Consider the following 21,752-nt stretch of genomic DNA (forward strand, 5'->3'; position numbering starts at 1 on the left):
GGTTCCTGTTGGAAAGGTAAATGAGAATTTGGTCATGTATTGTTACAAAATATAAACTAGTCTAGCTATACCATTCTGCAAAACATAGCCTGTTAAACATTCACATTTGAGGGTTCTTTTTTTATTTCAGTTGTAAACTATTTGGACAACAGATAAAAATGTGATAGTCACATGGTAGCACAACAATTATTTTCATCAAGCCTTTTAAGGCGAGCTCGAGGCTGGCCTTAAAAGGGTGATGGCTAGTTGGCGGGGGAGGGGGATTGGAAGCTCCCCGTCCAGGCTGATCACATGGAACATGAGGGGACTGAATGGACCGGTCAAGAGGGCTCGCGTGTTCGCGCATTTGAGGGAACTGAAGGCGGATGTGGCAATGCTACAAGAGACACACCTAAAGGTTACCGATCAGACAACATTGAGGAAGGGGTGGGCTAGCCAAGTGTTCCACTCAGGACTGGACTCAAAGACCTCGAAATTAACAGCAGTTTCCCAGGTTAATAATAGAACAGGATTTTCTAGAGCTGGTTAGATAAAACATTGGGCAGCTTTATAGTGTAAATGGTATGTTTAAAACAGAATCTCATTTTACCAAGTGTTTAAACACAAAACCCTTAGCTGCTGGTCATGAAAGAATTTGCAGTCCATTGACCGGATTCTCTTAATTAATGCAAAATATGTAGAAGCTTTCTGGGTGAGAAGAGATTATAAACATCTACACCAGCTCACTAAATTAATGAGTGTAATAACATTCCTGCATTAGCATCACGTCACACTATACTGGAGGGCTTGTTTCAATTGTTGATTTCCAACCCCCGTTACTAGAGAAAACTGACTGTGGCACCAAACCAATACCAGTCAGACTTCTGACATTTACTAAAGTTAACAAATTCATGTTCTGATAAATCTCTCTTATGTGAGTTTTCAATTAATCAATAAAAGTTCACCATCTGATTCATGAATGGTTACAAAGAAATCCTCAATTCCAGCTATTGGCAGCCAAATGTGTTACATCTAAGATGATTAAAATGAGAATGGTGTGACTAAAATTAACTAAAAGGTTTATTGGCAGATAGAGAATTGTGAATTGTTAGTTTATCAGACTTTTTAAATAAGGAAGTTACTTTGCAGCCATGATTGCATCTAATGACATGAATGCAGTCTCAAACTCAGCTATTGCTCTTGCCTGTACAGTAAATGGCATAAACACACTTCGGAAAGCATTCATCTAATATTAGCCACAGAATTCTTCTCCATTCATCATTTTGCACGCAGGCTCCGAACAACAAATCAACCAAGAACAATCCTTCCTACCTTTTTTCCTGTTTTTTGTCCCACACAAGAGCCCTGCCATCTTTTTTTAAAAATTAACAAACAAGTTATATATCCGAGCTATGTTGTGTGCCAGCCCAGCTGCGGGAGGAAGAGCTGCAGCTGGGCCAAGCTTGAGCAGCTTAACCAGGCACCACATGTGTCATTTCTATCATTGTGACAGGGCTGAGCAGCAAGCTGGCAGCGAGACACACACGCAATGATCTCTGGCATTATACACAACAAGGACACAATCAACATTCACTGACAAACACTTTTAATCTACCTGTTCATTTTGTTTTCATCACTGTCATGAATATTGAAGCAGAATATTTCTAGGTACAGCATGCACTGTGTATTAAATGAGCTCAATACATTATAAATGGAAAATCAATGACAGATCATATACTGTCTTGATGATTTAAAAACTATAAACCATGACTAGCACTAGTTGCTTACACAGTACAGACAATTCTTGAAATGAACGTTGATGATACAGTACTGATCAGCTTTATGTGCAGGGTTTTTCTGATATATATGATGCTACTTAATGTAGATATCATTTCTAATTTAAAAACATTTTACAATTAGTCCCTAGAGTCAAGGAAGTTGCAGAATGCCAAAATAGTACAGAAATAATAAGCATTAGAGTGGTTTTGTAGTTTTGAAATGTATGATATTTATTGTCAGACAAGATAATCTGCATACATTTCTGTACACTTTTCTGCGCATGTAGTTTTGTTTCCCAAATATAATTAGAGTATTAGAATGCACGAAAACAATCTGAAAAGTTTAGATCATGAAGTATTGGTAATGCAAATGTATTCAGGTTGCATTAGTGCTTTGATACATCTAGGTCGGCAGATGCAGTCTAACGGCAAACTTATTTCATTGCAAAACATTTCTCTTAGGGACATTTTCAGACAGCTTTGCTCCATTATTCAATATATGTGACAACAGTACAGCAGAGTCCTAACGGAGCTATATGTGGATCAGTGCGACATAATTTTATACTGTGTGCATTGGGGCAGAGAGGGAAAGCATGACAATAAGGATCACAGCTGAAGAACCTGATATTTTTCCAGACCAGGCCAGACTGCAAAACTGAGATTAGGGCCCAAATCGCATTATAAGTCAGTTTGGGAAGCCCTGTCGCAATTGTCCCCACCTCCCACCAACGAAACAGGCATTCAATGTTGAAAATCTCATTATAATAAATGTAAATATAATCATCAGCCCCCCCCCCCCCCCCACACACACACACACACACACACACACACACACACATCCATTACCTAATCTGTTCACTCCAGTGTGCTATAAATTGACTTCCCACACAGTACAACTAGCGCACAGACCTGCTATAGAAGGTCTGGCGAGTGGATTGCTCAGGGAGTGGGCTGGTGGTGCATGGCGTGGGGGTATGTTCTATTTTTACTTTTTTATATCGTGGCAGCCTTTAAAAAGGGCGCCTCAATCTTCGAAAACAAAGTCTGCAGTGGGGCACGCTCTGCCAGCGCCACGGCGTGGAACCAGCCCTTTGGATTTTTTGTGCCTTCCAAAGTTCCACATGATTTGTCCAGCGGCTTGAATGCTACTTACCCCGCCCATGGGTAACATGCTGCAAAAGCTGGAAAAATTCTGCCCTAGGCATCCAAATGGTTTAGTGGCTACAGTGGTTGTGAATGGTATGTCATATAAGGCTCAGGGAAATCCTCTGGAAATATTTATCTGAAAGGGCACAGGCAGGATAAATAAAATAATTGATTTTGGTGGAGGCCTGCCCAGCTGGGGCTTTTAAATTGAACTCTGACTGGGACCAACACTTCCGGTAGTTCTGGCCGTAAACTATGTTGTGGCCTTTACTTTACGTTGACTTATTAAATTAATTTATCTTCTTAGGCTCCATGAGCTTTTATAATAATCATTTATACTTAAAGTTACGATTCTACCAAAGGCACGAACGCAGCTGAAATATTATGTAGCTACAAGAAGGAGGTGACTGCTAAGAGGGGCAATGAATATTATTAGATCAGCAAATTCAAGAGAGTTTATTAAGCACAGATAGAGGAGATATTATGGGATATGATATCTCCTGGACTCGATGGATAGCCAGTTGGGCCTGCCATGACCTTTTCATTTCTAAATATCCATGTTTCTATTTCTGTTAGGAAAACAGAAGAATCATTCTCATTCGGATGAAGTTGCACAATGCTGGGATGATGTCTTTTGATGCAACTTCTGTGCTCATATTGTATATTTGCAAACTGAAGAATTTTTCAAGTATTTAATAAAGATCCAGCAGGATCTGGGACATCAAAACATATGTTTGAGGCTCTTTAATCCTCCCACCCAATTGCCCAGCTGGCAACACAACATTAACATAACTTCTGAATGTCATATCACTGGTCTGTATCAAATTCCATGTCCAGAAATCAAGCATTACAGCAGTGGAAACTTAAGAAAATTTCCAATCTTGGCTGTTATGTCTAATTAAAATCACTGAGGTCCCTCACTCCGAGATAAAATAGAGGAAGATGAGTTCATATCCATCTGTGATGTCCACACAATAGTGACAGTAATAACTGTAAAAGCCTTGGCTGTTTTCTCACATTCGCCACAAATGAAATTTGCATCAGCTGGGGAGCTTCGTTTAAAAGAACTCACAACAAATATTTATGAATATTTGAGTTCATCTCTACTACTACTGTGATTATCCCAAAATTGAGAAAATATAGTTACTAGCATATGTATTGAAAACAGAAAAAGCAGAAAATCATTTTTTTAAAAAAGTTTTCAACTGCACCACACGCTCACCTTTGGGAGGAAATGTGTATGTTGAAGTAAGCAATTATTCTTCAACAGTAATATGATACTGAATTTGGAGTTTGAGTTTCTGCGACTCCAAAAACAAGGTGACCATCAGCACTATGTTTCGTCATACTGAACCATTTACCATTCTCAATTACAGGGTACAGAATACGGCACGCCATGAAGTCTGCACCAACAATATCTCACCATTGGTGCAAGGGTCAGCAACAGAATATGAACTGGCATCATGGGGAGACAGTAAGGGAATAAAAATGATTGGCAGCCAGTCAAACATTATATTTAGTTTAACAGGAATTCGGGTCAAAAGCACAGTTGGGTACATCTCCCCACTAGCTTCAGAGCTGCATTGCAGGTCACGATGACAGCAGAACAATGTTTCTTCCTTTTTATTTTCGTTCTCGCTGGTGCTTTTGGTGTTGAAAGGAGATGACGAATGACTGAACACTATACGTGCAGCATTTTTAAAGCGACATACATCCCACAATAGCACAGTGGAAGACTGGCTAGGTTTGTGCGACAGCCAGATTTGAAATTGAGGATCACAGAGGGAAAATAACCTGACAGATAATGGAAAACAAATTACAGTCCTTGATGAAAAGTAAAGCATATTCTGTTGAAGATTGCCCTTGTAGCAAAATTGAAAATATTATAAACACACTGGGCCATTGTCAAAAGCAAACAAACTATATTTCACTCATAAACATCATAACTGGGACTTCCAATTTCATGAATACACTGTTTGCCTCAACAGGAGAGATTGCTCGGGTGGGCGAGGGAGTATGGGGTCGGTCAGGAAAGAGTATATGAAACCTAACGGCTGACCATAATATGGTTTGCTTGGAATAACAGCAATGCTGAAACTCTTGCAGATGTGAAGTTCTCTCTCCACAAAAAAAAACATGAAGCAAAGATATTGCATAATGAAAAACATGGGATGCTAAATTCCCCATAACCGGAGATGGAGAGAAATGCAGTTTAAAACAACAGGCAACATTAGATTTAACTGCTTAAAATCAAGCACTCAAATAATCTGTGTGTGCTGTGTACATCCATTTAAATTTCCCATGTCTGTAATGTGCACTGAAATAAATTTATATAAATCAAGATTTACTACCAAACATGCAGCCGTAAGCAAAGACTAGGGCCCCCAACAATATTCTAGCTAAAAACTAGCATTGCTCTCAGAAAGCATGCACCAGATTTACAGTAAGAAATCTTACAACACCAGGTTAAAGTCCAACAGGTTTGTTTCAAACACGAGTTTTCGGAGCACTGCTCCTTCCTCAGGTGAATGGAGAGGTATGTTCCAGAAACATTTATATGGACAAAGTCAGAGATGCCGGACAATGCTTGGAATGCGAGCATTTGCAGGTAATCAAATCATTACAGATCCAGAGAGAGGGATAATCACAGGTTAAAGAGGTGTGAATTGCCTCAAGCCAGAACAGTTGGTGGAATTTTGCAAGTCCAGGCCAGATGGTGGGGGGTGGATGTAATGTGACATGAATCCAAGGTCCCGGTTGAGGCCGCACTCGCGCGTACGGAACGTAGCTATACGTTCCCCTATGGATCCCCTATGGACAAGCCCTCCGTATACACAGGATCTGCTCAGACGAGGAGGAGCGTAACAGACACCTACAGATGCTGAAAGATGCTCGTACGAACGGGATATGGCGCTCAACTCATCGATCGACAGTTCCAACGCGCCACAGCAAAAAACCGCACCGACCTTCTCAGAAGACAACACGGGACACCACTGACAGAGTACCCTTCGTCGTCCAGTACTTTCCTGGGGCGGAGAAACTACGACATCTTCTTCGCAGCCTTCAACACATCATCAATGAAGATGAAACATCTTGCCAAGGTCATCCCCACACCCCCACTACTGGCCTTCAAACAACTTGCGCAACCTCAAACAAACCATTGTTTGCCGCAATTACCCAGCCTTCAGAACAGCGACCACGACACCACACAACCCTGCCGGGGCAATCTCTGCAAGACATGCAGATCATCGACTTGGATACCACCATTACACGTGGAAAACACCACCCACCAAGTACGCGGCACATACTCGTGCGACTCGACCAATGTAGTTTACCTCATACGCTGCAGGAAAGGATGTCCCGAAGCGTGGTACATTGGCGAGACCATGCAGACACTGCGACAACGAATGAACGGGCATCGTGCGACAATCACCAGGCAGGAATGTTCCCTTCCAGTCGGGGAACACTTCAGCAGTCAAGGGCGTTCAGCCTCTGATCTCCGGGTAAGCGTTCTCCAAGGCGGTCTTCAGGACACGCGACAACGCAGAATTGCCGAGCAAAAACTTATAGCTACGTTCCGCACGCACGAGTGCGGCCTCAACCAGGACCTTGGATTCATGTCACATTACATCCACCCCCCACCATCTGGCCTGGACTTGCAAAATTCCACCAACTGTTCTGGCTTGAGGCAATTCACACCTCTTTAACCTGTGATTATCCCTCTCTGGATCTGTAATGATTTGATTACCTGCAAATGCTCGCATTCCAAGCATTGTCCGGCATCTCTGACTTTGTCCATATAAATGTTTCTGGAACATACCTCTCCATTCACCTGAGGAAGGAGCAGTGCTCCGAAAGCTCGTGTTTGAAACAAACCTATTGGACTTTAACCTGGTGTTGTAAGACTTCTTACTGTGCTCACCCCAGTCCAACGCCGGCATCTCCTCATCATGGCTACCAGATTTACAATCATTAAGAAGTTTGTTTGAGGGAAGAGCCAAATCACTTCATTCAAATATGGAATTAGTTCACTTATGGATCTGATGTGAAGTTCCTTGAATAGACAGGTACAAAAATTCTGCCTGGCTCAGATTAAGGTTTCTATCCAAATCTTTTTGAATTTTGAAATGGAGTCTACAAGAGAGGTTACCAGGTGGGAACTGTTGAAGGAGGACGAGATAAACCGGAAAACCTTTGTAGCTAGTGAAGTAAGGGTCAACAAAATAATTATTCCAATATAAGTACGATAGTTGTAACATTCATAACTTTTACCAAAACGGTTTCCTACTATAAACAAGGCGGCGGCAAAGTTTAATTACAAATATATACTTTTTGTTTCTTACTCTTCCAAATTTTGTTTAGCATGAGACTAATCGGAGTTTTCGCTGCTGCCTTCAAAGAAGGGAATCTCCCTGGTAACACATGATGGGGACAAGCAGCTGGTGTACAAAATGGTTCCCAGTTCATTATCATTTTACCTCAGTACATCAGAAATGAAAATCTTAAAACTGAAGTCCTGGGGAACAAGATCTATGAGAACAATCTGACATAAAGTTAACAATAACTACAGTAGAAAAGGCAAACAACAGTGAATGTTTTCTTCTATGACTGCTATCATTCTTCCTGCACAATAGTAATGCCATGGTCAGCAAATGCCACAGCATGACCCATTTAAAGTTAACGGTACAACAATGTGTTTTTAGTTGGTAAATATGTTATGGATCTCATAAATACAAACGTAAGCACGCAATATTACTTTTTTTTAAGTACCCATTTCTCTTTTTATTCCAATTAAGGAGCAATTTAGCGTAACCAATTCACCTACCTGAACATCTTTGGGTTGTGGGGGGTGAGGCCCACGCAGACACGGGGAGAATGTGCAAACTCCACACAGGCAGTGACCCAGGGCCAGGATCGAACCCAAGACCTTGGCGTCGTGAGGCAGCAGTGCTAACCACTACGCCATCTGTGCCACCCTAGCACGCAATATTCCAGTGAAGCTATTTCTTCAAGGAATTTTCAGAGGATGGTTGACCAAGATCTTCAATCATGCTGGTGAGATTGAGATTAATGTTGCTCAGCATTAAGATAACCCCTGCAGTGGCTCTGCAAGAAACTTGGTTTGCAGTTTCAAATGCACTGACAGTCCACAAAACTGGCAAATTACCAACCCAAAGAAGAATTTCAGCCAAGCAAGAGGTAAACAGATGGTGAGAGGCATTGATTGATGGAAGCAGCAAACCAACTTTTATTAGAGTGACAGAATTTATCACAAGCAAAGCTTATGGCTACAAACTCAAAGTTCTGATCATTCCTGCTATTCGGAGAAGTGGAGCTCCTGCCCCCTCGCTGTCTCCACCCAATTAACAAGTTTGTCACAAATTTGACTTTGGCTCCATTCTACAGTTAGCAGAGATTTAAAAAAAATTAATTCCACAGTGGCATCTCCAGAAGGATAGAAAATCCAGCTTTAAACCACCTGAGAACTAAAGTGAGACCGATGGATTCTGCATGCAGCCAGATGAGACTCCAAGCTACACAGTTAATTTGTTTCATTTCTTATGGAGTTTAATTTGTCCAATTTATCCCTCCCTACTCGGTTAGCTGCATTTGTATTTGCGATATTGAGAATGTGTCTGCACACAGAAGTCAGAGCGTTACTTATTTTACTTAGATCAGTTGAAGTATAATTATCTAATAACTTTCTTTCTTAAACTCAAGGAAACCTGTCCGATTGGTTATTTTATGACCACAGCGCATCAACGGTTAAGGACACACCGCTTTGTTAAATGTACCTTTATTAAAGAAAAAAAATCCTGCCAGAGAGAGCGAGAGAGACAGACAGGGATGGAGAGCGAGAAAAAGAGGGAGCCATTCAAATCCTTCCTCATCTGATCATACCTCCATCCTCATCCATTCTTATTGTGCAATATAGTAAAACAACAAACAAACTGATGTGGAGGTGAAAAATGTCCTTTTTCAGTAGGGGATGAAAGGATTGTAGCAATACAATTTTACCATGGATCAGGTGCCGACAGATGGGCTGAATGGCCTCATTCGCCGGAGTTACAATTCTGTAATTATATCTATAATTATAGCCCAACCTGCCTGTTCATGATGGGCTTAAATAAAGATTCTACTGCAGAGCTGGGGGATCCTAATGCTGTGGGCAATGTTGACCCTCAGTGACACTGCAAACATTTTATATGGTAATTCATCTCACTGATGTTAGTGAGACCCTGCTGTGCAGAGGCTGTTTGCCATGCTGGCCAGTGTTTCAAAAGGTTCCTTTGATCAAGTCACAGAAAGTGAAAATGTGAGGGGGATATATAACATACACACACATTGGTACTGTTTTTTAATTACCTTGCATTTAATGAAAAATTCAAAAATAAATATTAATTAAGATAAAGGTTCCCAAACTTTTCACTCAATTAACTAAAATAAAACTGATCACATACAACAGAAAAATACAAGTGGACTACTACAACAGAAAAATACAAGTGGACTACTACAACACCCTGGACAGACCAACACAGAAAGCAGTAACAACTTGCATTTATGCAGTGCCTATAATGTAGTAAAATGTCAAAGGCCCTTGGCAAGAACAATATCAAATTAAATTTAACATTGATTCATATGAGCAATATTAGGACAGGTGACCAAAACTCTGGTCAAAAACATAAGTTCTTAAGGGGGAAAGAGACAGAGAGACTTAGAAGGAATTCCAGAGCTTTAGGACTTGGCAGCTGAAGAGACAACTGGCAACCATGGAGCGATCAAAATCAGAGATGCGCAAGAGACTAGAATTGAAGACGCAAAGAAGTTTGGATAGCTGGGGGTTACAGACAGAGAAGAGCGAGGGGACTTAAAACAATTGAGAATTTTAAAATCAAAACGTTGCAAATCAGGAGCCAAGTAGTGAGCAGAGAGGCGATGGGGCAAGTGTACTGGGCGTAAATTAGGTTACGGACAAAATTCTGGAAGAGCTCAAATTTATGGTGGGTGGGAAATGGGAGGCCGGCCAGGAGAACCTGGAATAGTCAAGTCTAGCAGCAGATGGGTTGAGGCAGTCGAAACTGGCAATGTTAGAGGTGGAACTAGGCACTTATTTCGTGTAGAGTCGATATGTGGTCAGAGATCTCCGGAAAGAAAAATAAGATTCTCAGGATCAAGTCTCCTTTTGCTCCCTTACAAAAAGGGAATGCAGATAAACTACAAATTTGATTATCGTAAACAAAAACAATTTGCTGGAATTACAGTGGGTATATGAAAAGAGAAAGATAAGTTAATTTAGCGCAATAAAGGGTTTGCTTTATCATCTTCTAATTTTGGTAAAATGTCTACATGTGAAAATTTACTTTTAAAAGTGATCCGATGTCCTTTACAATTTTAATATGTTCCAATTTGTATTTTGGTGCCAGTATTTATTTATTATAAATATTTTTATTGGGTTTTTGAACAAAGTACATTTACCATTACGTTCACAGAATAAGAAATATATATATACACATATGTAGAAGAGAAGGGCACACCCAAACATAGCCAAAAAGAGTAATAATAAAGAAGAAAATAAAAAATAAAATAGAATAACTGGTGGGGTATTATGCACAAGGTCAACAGCAGCAACTCTGTACAACTGGCAAAATTATTTACAACACATAAGAAACAATTACAGTGGGCAATACTCAAACGGGTTTGGTGTTGGTGTTGTCTAATACTCAAATGAGTTTGGTGTTGGTGTTGTCAATTTATAATCTTTTGTACAGATACCGGTTCAGTTTTCTATTGTAGTGCACTGCCATCTACTGGGTGGTTGTACATATCAACTAATATCAAATCCCTCAGGAAAGAGATGCACTTGCAAGAATTTGAACATTTTCAAGCAGTGTATACTGTCCAATATAATGAACTAACAGAGCTGGATGCATTCATTCCCATGCATGCATCATACTTTCATGCCCAATACTTCGCTCTTACATGATGAATGACACCACTTTCTTTGTGTAGGTGAGTCAGGCTTCAATGCAGTCCCTGCTAGGTCTAATGCTCACAAGGTGACAATGTAAAACTTTGACCGCGAGAAGGAGTCCAGCCATTAATGCTAAACCTGTAAGACCCATGAATAACTGTATTTATAGGTGCAGTGCAATCCTTAAATTTATGATTAATAGTAAAAAGGTGCCTGGAAAAAAGCGATTCCTCTCAGCAGCACCTAGGTCTAATTAGGGTCACAAGATTTGCTTGACAGATAAGGAAGATATAGAGGCACTGGCAGAAAAAGAATGGCCAAAACACAGCTCACAGACCATGTGCAGCTTTTCAGCCCACAACGTGCAGCTCTGCACTTGTGCAGAAAATCTTTTTTCAATATTACAAAAATAACCCAAACACAACACTCCCCATCCCAACTAAGTGTTATTCAGACAAAACTTTTCAATAAAAATAACCCAACACACAACCCGACCCAACCAAATATAATACCAATACCCCGGCCCCCAATCCCCCTAGGTCCCCTTCCACAAAAACCTAATGATCTAACCAATTCTCCAACTGCTGATACTAAGGGGACGATTCTCCGAGCCCCGCGACGGAGAATCAGCACAACCGCACCACTACGCCGGCGTGTGATTTTCCAAGGTGCGGAGAATCGGCGCCATTTCCGGCGGTGCATTTTGCACGGCGCCGGCCAGAGGAATCGGTGAGGCCGCCAATTCTCCGGCCCGAATGGGCCGAGCGGCCGTCTCGATATGACAGAGTCCCGCCGGCGCCATTCACCCCTGGTCGCTGCCGGCGGGAACTCTGCGGGAACGCTCAGGGTGCAGACTGTGGGGGAGAAGGGGGGGGGGGGAAAGTGGGCTCCTTCACCGGGGTGAGGGGCTTCCGGGTGTGGGGGGGGGGGGCGCTTCCGATGGGGTCGGGCCCGTGATCGGGCCCCACCAATCGGCAGGCCGGCCCCCGTAAGAAATTTCCATGTGCAGGAGTGAGCTGGCCCAACTGCACATGCGAGGGTTGGCGCGGCGGTAAGGAGGCTGGTGCGGCGTGAACCGCTCCAGCGCCGTGCTGGCCTCCTGTGGGGGCCAGAATAGGTAGTGCCCGAGCCCTATTCGCGCCGTTGTGAAACGTGACGGTGCTCACGACGGTGCGAACACTTGGCCATATCTGTGAATCGAGCCCTAGCTATCCAGCTCCCTATAAAAGGCAATGGCAGCTGCTTCCCTGAATAAAATCCATCTAGCAGCCCACTTACACCTGACCTTCACCCTCGAGAAGAACCCACTCATATATGCCCTGGTCAGATGCACCCTGTGCAAAGCCTTGAACTGCATAAGCCCAAACCTCGCACACGTGGTGAAGTGTCTCACTCCACACCACCCCCTCAAAGATTAAACCCAGCTCATCCTGCCACTTCCTCTTTGCTTATTCCAGTGATGCATGTTCCATCGCCAAAAACTGTACGAATTTCCTAAATCCATCCCTCCCTATGTTCATCCTATCCAAAAGCAAGGGCGCAGGCACCAGTGGAAATGAATGAAGTTCCAACACACAAAACCGCACACCTGAAAGTGTCTGAATACATTGCATCTTAGGCACTGGAACTTCTCCACAATCTCATCCTCTTCTCAAATGGAAAGACTCATCAACAGTTCAGAACCTTTAGGTGAAGAGCTGGATCTTGAAGACAAGACAAGATCTTGAAGACAAGAGGCCTCTCTATACTGCATTGTGAGATGGTTATCAATCAGCAATAGGGTTGTGGAACTGTTCAGAGCCTATCATTGCTCTTCTTGAAAATATTTTATCCACAGATGGAAGATAACAAATGGTGCAGGATCTGATGTTTCTCACTGGCATTATATGCAGCATCTGCAAACTCTCAACTTGACATTCCAGATAAGATTATTTCTGACCTTACTCAAGGCAGCTTTCAGCTTCCAGAATAAAGTAAGGCTTTTGCAAAGAGACATATTGTCAAGAAACTTCAACCACGTTCACCCATCTCAAACATGACGGTGATCACAATACCAGATAGTGAAGTAAAAGATCACAAACTCAAAGAATACAGGGATAAATTACAAGGGCTGCTGGTTCATTTTTCAGACATGTTTGATTTGCAGAAACTGGGATCCTGCTTCATCTTTCTTGTAAACCCTTTCATAGTTGATGTGGTCAATGATGATTGTCGGACTCTCAAACCTCTGGTTACAGAAAGATCTGTTGTAGAAATGGGGGCTAACGAATCACAATCTACAATCCACTTCTGGGAGCAAATGCCAGAAACAAAATATCCTCAAGAATGTTAGTGTACGACTCACTTCAATTTTCAACACAGCTATGAATGGCTGTACTCCATAATGTTTGTCAAGTGGAAACGTCATGCAGTACCTACAAATCAACACTTGACAAAGCTTTTTCAAATAGTCTTGACAACATGAGTCAGAGTTTCAAGGACATACGGCCAGGATGGAGACCTACAAGACTTCTCCGAGCTGCAATTATGCAGTGTACAGTTTGGTTATGTCATGCGGCTCTCAAACAGCTAAAGATATCGTATGCAGCTCTTAAGTTCATGAGGTTTAGCCATTCCTGTACTAGAAAGGTATCAGAACTGAGGGGTCATTCCTATGAGTAAAGATTGAACAAGCTGGGGCTCTTTTTTCGAGACAAGAGAAGGCTGAATGCATGGTGAAAGATTTTGATCAGGTAGACTCAAGAGGGGTTTCCACTTGCATGTGAAGAGCAGAACTGAGAGCAATAAATGCAAGACAGTCACACTGATAAATCAAAGAAAATTCAGTCAAAGTATCTTTATTTCACAAAGTGGTTTGAAAATGGAACTTGCTGCCATAGTAGAGCAACATGGAAGCAACCGAGGGATAAGCAAATAAGGAGAAAGGAATACGTCACTGAGGTTAGCGAAGATTCTTGCAAAGTATCAGCATGAAGCTGTTTTGCAGCTGTATATGCTTTGTAGATAAACAAGGACAAATATTTTTTTTTAAATTGCACCTGCAGGACCTCAGGTCCTAGCTTTTATAAAAATAAATACAGGAGATGGACAGTGCAAGAGTTTGACTGTGAAGTGGAGTGAAGGTTAGCAATCATCCAAAACCTCCAGCAGACTACACTATGCAAGATGTCTGGACTGTCCAGCAACAGGAACCCGCTTTGACCTAGTGTAGCCTTTTGCAATGAAAACCCAATCATATTTCTGCTGCAGTGGTATGGATTCAGTTAATTTTAAAATTCTTAGTACATTAAGAGCAAAGTGGATTAACACTTTGAGGATATGAAATCTAATTTTATTTAAGTTCCACTTGGGCACAAAACAGCACAATAAAGATTAAGAAATAAGGCAGTTAGCCCACCCAAACAAATTTCGAGACAGAATCCATAATTAACTTTACATCCAAATAATGTAGATGTTGCTGCAAATCTTTTAAAACTTGATCACACTGAATACATTCAAATCTGCATTCCCCCGCCACACCCACAATTCCACAGTAAATTGACAACGGTCAAAGATACTTCCTTTCTGAAATTCCTTCTGATGAAGTAGTATCAGTATCACTCATATACCACCCAGAGCAAGATCTAAAATATTTTGTCTGGGAAACTGCAGGCGTGAACTATTAAGTTATTTTTACCAGTAACCAATGCAATTTTACTAGAATTAAAATGATGATAAGTCAGGTTCTTAAAAGTTACTGAGCTTCATGCGAATGCCTAATGTTGACACAGATCCAGCCACTACTATACCAGGATGTTTATTTTCAACACTGTACTGAAAGGCTAACTTAGGTTCCTCAAATACTTGCAAAGAGCAAACTGCTTGATATCACTGCTTAACGTGTAGCCTACAATATTAAATACATCTTACAATGCAAGGAGAAAAAACCCTCTAATTTTTCCTAACTAGCGAAGAAGTTCAACTTTTCCATGATAAGCAAAAGATATTTTATATAACATTACAAACATACAAACAGGTATGGATGGAATTATGTAGATCATGTTATCCAGACTGATCAGTTTAATTGCTGGCTTACTCACTTTTGTTCAAGATTCTTCGATTTATACACGCCAACAAAAAAAATGTAACATGGAGCTGATCAATATTAAATAAGCAGAAGCAAGCTTAGGTCCTATTCTTGTCTGGTGCAGTACAGCGAATAAATGTACGTGTCACATAATAGTCATGGTGTAAAAGTATCTATTATTTGCATGTTATGACAAAGATTAGGGATTTACCAAAAAAAAACAGAACCAATAAAATTATCCCAAAAAAGGACAATGAAACATCATAAAATGAGGAAGAGGCTGCTCTCATGTTATATCTAAAAGATGCAAGGAGGAAATAGATTATCGGTATCCTAAGTACAACATTTAATTATTACCCTGTCTTTGTCAAAGCAACTGCAAAAACATTGTCAGATTATAAGGACATAGTATAAACAATTTGATGCTTCCAAAACTTTTCATATGTCAAACACACCCATTAGCCGTAGACCTATCACACACATTTTATGCCAATGTCAAGAAAAAGGCTTTCGAGCTCAGCAATGCATTGAAAAAAAACATTTCTAACTGCTTTATCTTGCTTTATCTAGTTGATAGATGCACGGATAAAAGCATTTTTCTGTCAATATGCCCCTGTCCAAATTATTGATTTCGCTCTCATGTTTACATCAGTCATCACTTCTTTAGACTGCTTGAAATCAGTCATATGGAGGAGGACTAGTATAACATTTATCTCCATTTTTATTAACACGTAACATTATGACTTCGAAATTCATGTATCCTGGTCCTGGATCGGAAATTCTGAAAAGATGCCAAAACATGGAAAAGAGCATGGAAATAAAAACACACACACTTATCATACTCATGGACCTACAAAATTAAAAAGCCAGATAATCATGCTCAAGTGACTTGGGTTTCCATCAGGATGACAGCTAGGAAGCAAGAGATAAAATGAAAGCTAATTACAATGGGGTTGAGTCAACTAGCGTTTTCTGTTTGACAGTTCAGAATACACTTGACAATTCCTAAAGAGGAAGCAAGTTTTTCTTCTGAATGGAATTGTTTTCTTATTGGCAGTATCAAACATATCCTGGTGTTGAAGCAGGTCAGCAGAGACTGCGTTACTATCTTATACAGTTGGAAAGTCAGAATGTGGAAGACAAGAAGTCCCAATGAAAAATAAGCCAGCCATGACCACAAGCTCTTACACAGCAGTTTCATTTTATCTCAAAATAAAAGTAATTAAACACGAGCATTCAAAAAAGAGGTGGTCTCAGAACCTGATTTTTTAAACCTAATTCAGAATCTATAGCGACTCTAGTGGAAAGATTAGTCCGGAAGAGAAAACATTCCAAAAGAGAAAAACAAAGCCCCGAAGGAAGACCCACAGCATACGGTTAGCCCCTTTAAAGTCAAAACATAATAAGACCGAGGCAGTAAGAACTGTTGAAGGGGAACAATTACTCGAGCCAAGTATACCGAACATGGCCAAGTTGGTCCATGAATTCACTGACCCGGAAGAGATAGATGGTCTAAAGAATTACTTCATCCCAAGAAAAGGGGGACAGCACAATGGGAAGGCCTTAAGCGATTCAAAATATTTATAATCTCCACCCGTTGAACGGAGTCCACGTAATGATCCCTAGACGGGACAGTAGGCAGATTTCTAGAGATGTTAAAGCAGAAATTGGGGCTGTCAAACAGCTAGACACGGGGTGGATTGCAGTTAAGCAGTGGCTGCTAAAATACAACCTGCCAAAAACTGATTGGGGAAAGATCACCGCTTGTATTCAGAAGGGGACAGAGGAAGTAATAGAATAATATTAATAATCTTTATTGTCACAAGTAGGCTTACATTAACACTGCAATGAAGCTACTGTGCAAAGCCCCTAGTGGCCATATTCCGGCACCTGTTTGTGTACAGAGAGGGAGAATTCAGAATGTTAAAATTACCTAACAGCACGTCTTTCGAGACTTGTGGGAGAAAATCGAAGTACCTGGAGGAAACCTATGCAGACACGGGGAGAATGTGCAGACTCCGCACAGACAGTGACCAAAGCCGGGAATCGAATCTAGGACCCTGGCGCTGTGAAGCAACAGTGCTAACCACTGTGCTACCGTACTGCCTTCTTTCTTCATTAGAATGTGAAGAAAAGTTCAGAGCAATATGGAAGGAGCACTCAGGAATCGAACTGCCGGAAGGGCAGGAGACTTGGGACACAAGTATATTTGGACCGTTGAAGTCCTCCACCCAGGGTGACATACAGGGAGCTGCATAGGCCCCGCCAACTGTCACCTCTCCGAGAAATGTATCACAGAGATGTACATGTTCTGCCCATCGTCACCACACAGAATACATATACAGGTCTGATGAGGAACCTATAGTGGACTAATTCAGAGAATTGTCAACACAGCACCAGGCTGCACTGATGAAGCTGACAAAAAAAACTAGAAGCACCTACTCTCAATCTGCCTCTCTTCACTCCTTTTGACAACAGAAGGGGTGGATTGCATGTATCATTGAAGGCGGGCAGCAAAGAAATAGACTGTCTTTTTGGTACAGGGGCGAAGTTAACATGCCTTCCTCTTGTATATGCAAAATTGTTTCCTTTGGATCACAAACTAACTGTAGCCCATGGTTCAAGAGACAAAGAAGTGATCAAAAGAACTCAGCCCATACTGATAGAATTTGGCCCATTTGAATTCATTTCTGTAGTCTGGATAGGCCCGGTGGACCAGGCCCTTCTGGGTCTGGATATTCTAGCCCAATTGAGTTTTTCTCTAAACTTAGAGAATGAAAAAGTAACATGGTCAATTAGAGCCTTAAAGATCAGCTTAACAAACATCCAATTTGGCCAAAGATAAGAAGATTGTGGCCGAGTAAACATGGGACTGGCATCAGTTACTGGAATTGTCCTGCCATGCACCAGAACAATATCCATCAACCCATCCTCCATTGAGGGGATACTACCTATAGTAAAGTAACTGGAAGAAAGAGGCATAGTGATGAAAACACACAGCTCATCAAATAGCGCAGTTTGGCCTGTAAAAGGCAATTGCTGCCTGACCACTGACTACAGGAAAATGAACCTATGTATTGATAAGAAAGTTCCCTTGGTGGCTGAGTCTTCCACCATTTTAATGCCCTAACACCAGACCTTAAGTGGTTTTCAGTTCTAGACATGGTCAATGGTTTTTGGTCGGTACCACTGGCACTGGAGGTGCAACCATGGTTTGCCTTTACCATTCAACACGAACAGTACACCTGGACAAGACTACCACAGGGTTTCATTACAGCCCTACTGTATTTCACATGGCCTTACAGAACCATTTGTGGGAAGCCAGTGTTGCCCTCCACCATTATCCAGTATGTAGATGACATTCTGTTGGCCTCCATTACAGAAGAGGACCATGATACAGACTTGTGTGTTCTTCTGGACCTTCTCAGCCAGAAAGGACACAAAACCAGCATGGCCAAAGCCCAAATTGACCAATGTGAGGTTGTCTATCTAGGCCAGAAGGGCAAGAGAGTACTCACCCTGGATAGGACAGCGGCAATTCAAGCTACCAAAGAGCCCACCACTGTCCAAGAACTGAGATCTTTTTCGGGTTTGTGTAACTTTAACAGAAATTGGATTGATGCATGCACACAGTTGGCACAACCATTGAATGACCTTTTGAAGGGAAACCAAAAATCAAAAGTGTTTGTCCTTACAACAGAACAGCAAGAGGCCTTTGTGAACCTGAAACTTCTAAACAACGGGAAATCATTCATCTTGTTTGTCCATGAGAAAGAAGGATACATGACAACAGTTCTAGCCTAAGAACATGGAGACCAGTGAAGGCCCATTGGCTAATATTCATGACTGAGACCAGACAATGTCACCCTCGGTTATGGAAGCTGCCTCGGAGCAATGGAGGCCACGTGTCGGGCCATTATGGCTACTGCAGGTATTGTCCTAGACCAAAAACTGACTATTAAATGCCCTCGTGCAGCTCATTCGCTGCTCTTAATGAATAGAATGGCACAAGTCACCACAGCCAGGTGGACAGCAGTTTTCGAAGCCCCATTTCCAACGGGCAAGCATGGTAAACCCATCATCTTTGTTCCCCCTTCCTGAGGAGCAAGAGGGGGAGGAGAAGAGCACGAGTGTGTTGAAATCATGGAGGAAATGGAAGAGACGTGCCTGATAGAAGAAGATCCATTACAAAACTCAGACTTAGTTTTATTTACAGATCACATTCGGAAATCAGGATGGGCAAGCACAAGCCTGCACACCGTTATGTCAAAGGGAAATTTGCCCCAGGGACATCAGCCCAACAAACTGAGTTAAGGACCCGAACCGAAGCATGCTGTGTGGCAAAAGACCAGACAGCTCATGTCTATACAGATTCAAGGTATGGTTTTTGGAGTAGCTTATGACTTTGGCCAATTATGGAGGAAAAGAGGGTTTCTCACCACCGCAGGAACACCTATTCGAAATAGGAATCAGTTACGGGACCTGCTAAAAGCCTTAAAACTGCCAAAAGTGGCCATTCTGAAATGTAAGACACCACAGAAGTGCAAGGAAATTCCCGTGCAGCCCAGGCAGCAAAAGAAGATGGCTCACAGTACAATTATCCAGAGAGACCGAAACTAATCTAGACTGGAAGAAGTGAGCCACCTGTTACAAGACTTACGTAAAATGCAAAGTGAGTGTGCACAAGAAGTGGACAAGATGGAGGCAGGTATCAAGTTCTGTGAGGATGGCATTTGGACTCGAGCAGAGACCGACAGGCCAGTTGCACCACAGTCACTGATGCCCTTTTTGGCCCAACAGATCCACTCATGGGGGCACCTGGCCTCCCAATAGATGTTGGCTCGATTCCAGAAAAGCTGGTGGGGTCAAAAATTCAAGAAACATGCCCAGGCGGTGGCAGCCTGCTGCATCACCTGTCAGAAGAACAATTCAGGACCTACATTAATGCCTCAGTTAAGAACTCTCACAGACACGGAGAGATCATGCTGACTCCGCACAGACAGTGACCCAAGCCAGGAATCGAACTAGGGACCCTGGAGCTGTGAAGCAACTGTGCCAACCACTGTGCTACCATGCTGCCCAAGGTACAGTCGAAAGTAGTGGCGTCCTGGTAATGGTGGACACGTTCTCCAGATGGGTAGAGGCCACCCAGCCAGGAGAGCTACAGCTAGCCACATGGCTGAGGTTCTATGCAAAGACTATATTCTCAAATGGGGATTACCGACCAGCAGATTCAGCCAATGGAATCCGCTTTACAGGTGCTGTTTGCAAAGAAATTTGTAAGCTATTGAACATTAAGTGAGATCTACATTGTCCTCATCACCCACAATCATCAGGACAACTGTAACGTATGAACCGGACTCTAAAAGAGCGAATATCTAAGTATCAAGAAAGAATGCCATGGCCTCAAGCCTTACCACTAGTCCTGTGCAGCATCAGAGCAACACCAAGCAGAACCACGAGCTATAGTCCATTCGAAGTAATTACTGGCAGGCACATGTCCTTGCCAGGGCCTACTGACTTATGAAAAACTGATTGTCATTTAATGAGTGATGCATTACTCAAATATTGTCAGAACCTAACAAATGCCGTCCAACTCCACTGCAGTTCTCCTTCCTTACAGGTACCGGCAGCATGGGGTGATCCTCCCGGAGGTGGGCACGCCAGGTTAAAGTCTACGTGAAGAAACTGCAGAAGGAGATTTCCGGTGGCGGCTATGAAGGAGTAGGTCGCATATTTGGTGGCTCCCACTCGGGTCGGAACTTTGGACCTTTTCCCCCGATTTGTTGTAGGATCTGAAGTGGAAAATTGATGTTGGATGCAATTGTGAAGAGGAATCCTACATCAGTGCATGGAGAAGCGGACCAGGAGTGCTCGCAAAGGAAGAACTAGGCGAACGGAGAAGGCTTGGACACAGACTGCAACGGGAGAGAGCATGGTGGACGACCAGAGTTCTGGCTTGATGACTCAGCGGTCAACGAAGCAGTTGATGCAGTTTACACGGGAGGGCTTCGCTAAGCAGAAACAGGAATGTTTGGACCTGATTTTAAGGAGTCGATTGCACGACTGGAACTCAAGATCGGGTGATCCAGAAAGTGGAGAAGGCAAAGACCGAGCAGGTGGAGCACCAAGCTGCAGTGGAGTTGGAGGTGGGAATGTTGAGAGACCAACAGAAAAGGCTCCAGGAGGAGGATCTAGAGAACAGGTCCCACCGGCAGAACCTGAGAATCGTGGGTCTTTCGGAGGGATCCGAAGGAACGGACGCAGGGGCGTATAGTGGCTATGTTTGAGAAGCTATTGGGAGAGGGGACATTCTCCCGACACTTGGAGGTGGACAGGGCGCAGAGAGAGCTAGCGAGGAAGCCGCGTGTGGGGGAAACCTCGTGTGGGGGAAGCCGCGTGTGGGTGAATCCCCCCCCACCCCCGAGAGCAATGGTGGTGAGATTCCACAGGTACCTAGACCAGGAGTGCATTCTACGGTGGGTCAAGCAAACATGGGAGCTGCAAATGGGAGAACAATGTCCTGCGTATATATCAGGATCTGAGCGAGGACGTGGCCAGAAGAGCAGGGTTCAACCAGATAAAATCGATCCTTTTTAAGAAGAAGGTAAAGTGTGGACGACTGTACCCGGCTCGTCTTTGGGTTATGCACGAAGAGCAACATTTCTATTTCGAGTCACCCGAGGAAGTGGTGGACTTCGCGAGAAGGAAAGGGGTGGTATTGGACTGAACTTTGCTGCAGTGCTCACGTGTTTTTTCTTTTTGTTATTCTCTCTTCTCTTCAGTTACTTAAAAAAATTTTTTTGTCTTT

General features: G+C 42.5%; 1 protein-coding gene and 1 long non-coding RNA gene across 5 annotated transcripts in view; one reads left to right on the top strand and one right to left on the bottom strand.

Moving 5' to 3' along the window:
- LOC119955215 overlaps window positions 1-21,752 on the top strand; it is a 116,743-nt gene that overhangs the window by 62,747 nt on the left and 32,244 nt on the right. The gene's annotated exons all lie outside the window — the stretch shown is intronic.
- The window catches only part of parvb (parvin, beta), an 86,053-nt gene that overhangs the window by 50,069 nt on the left and 14,232 nt on the right, over window positions 1-21,752 (bottom strand). Inside the window, exon 1 of one of the 4 annotated variants that reach the window (XM_038781229.1) lies at window positions 1,312-1,466. The exons of 2 other annotated variants lie outside the window; for them this stretch is intronic. In XM_038781229.1, the coding sequence (XP_038637157.1) occupies window positions 1,312-1,351 (40 nt within the window). In that variant the 5' untranslated portion in view covers window positions 1,352-1,466. Of the gene's footprint in view, window positions 1-1,311; window positions 1,467-21,752 lie in introns of those variants that run through there. One more of the 4 variants, XM_038781231.1, reaches the window with a different exon arrangement.

Source organism: Scyliorhinus canicula, chromosome 20, assembly GCF_902713615.1.
Source record: "Scyliorhinus canicula chromosome 20, sScyCan1.1, whole genome shotgun sequence".
Taxonomy (NCBI): Eukaryota; Metazoa; Chordata; class Chondrichthyes; order Carcharhiniformes; family Scyliorhinidae; genus Scyliorhinus; species Scyliorhinus canicula.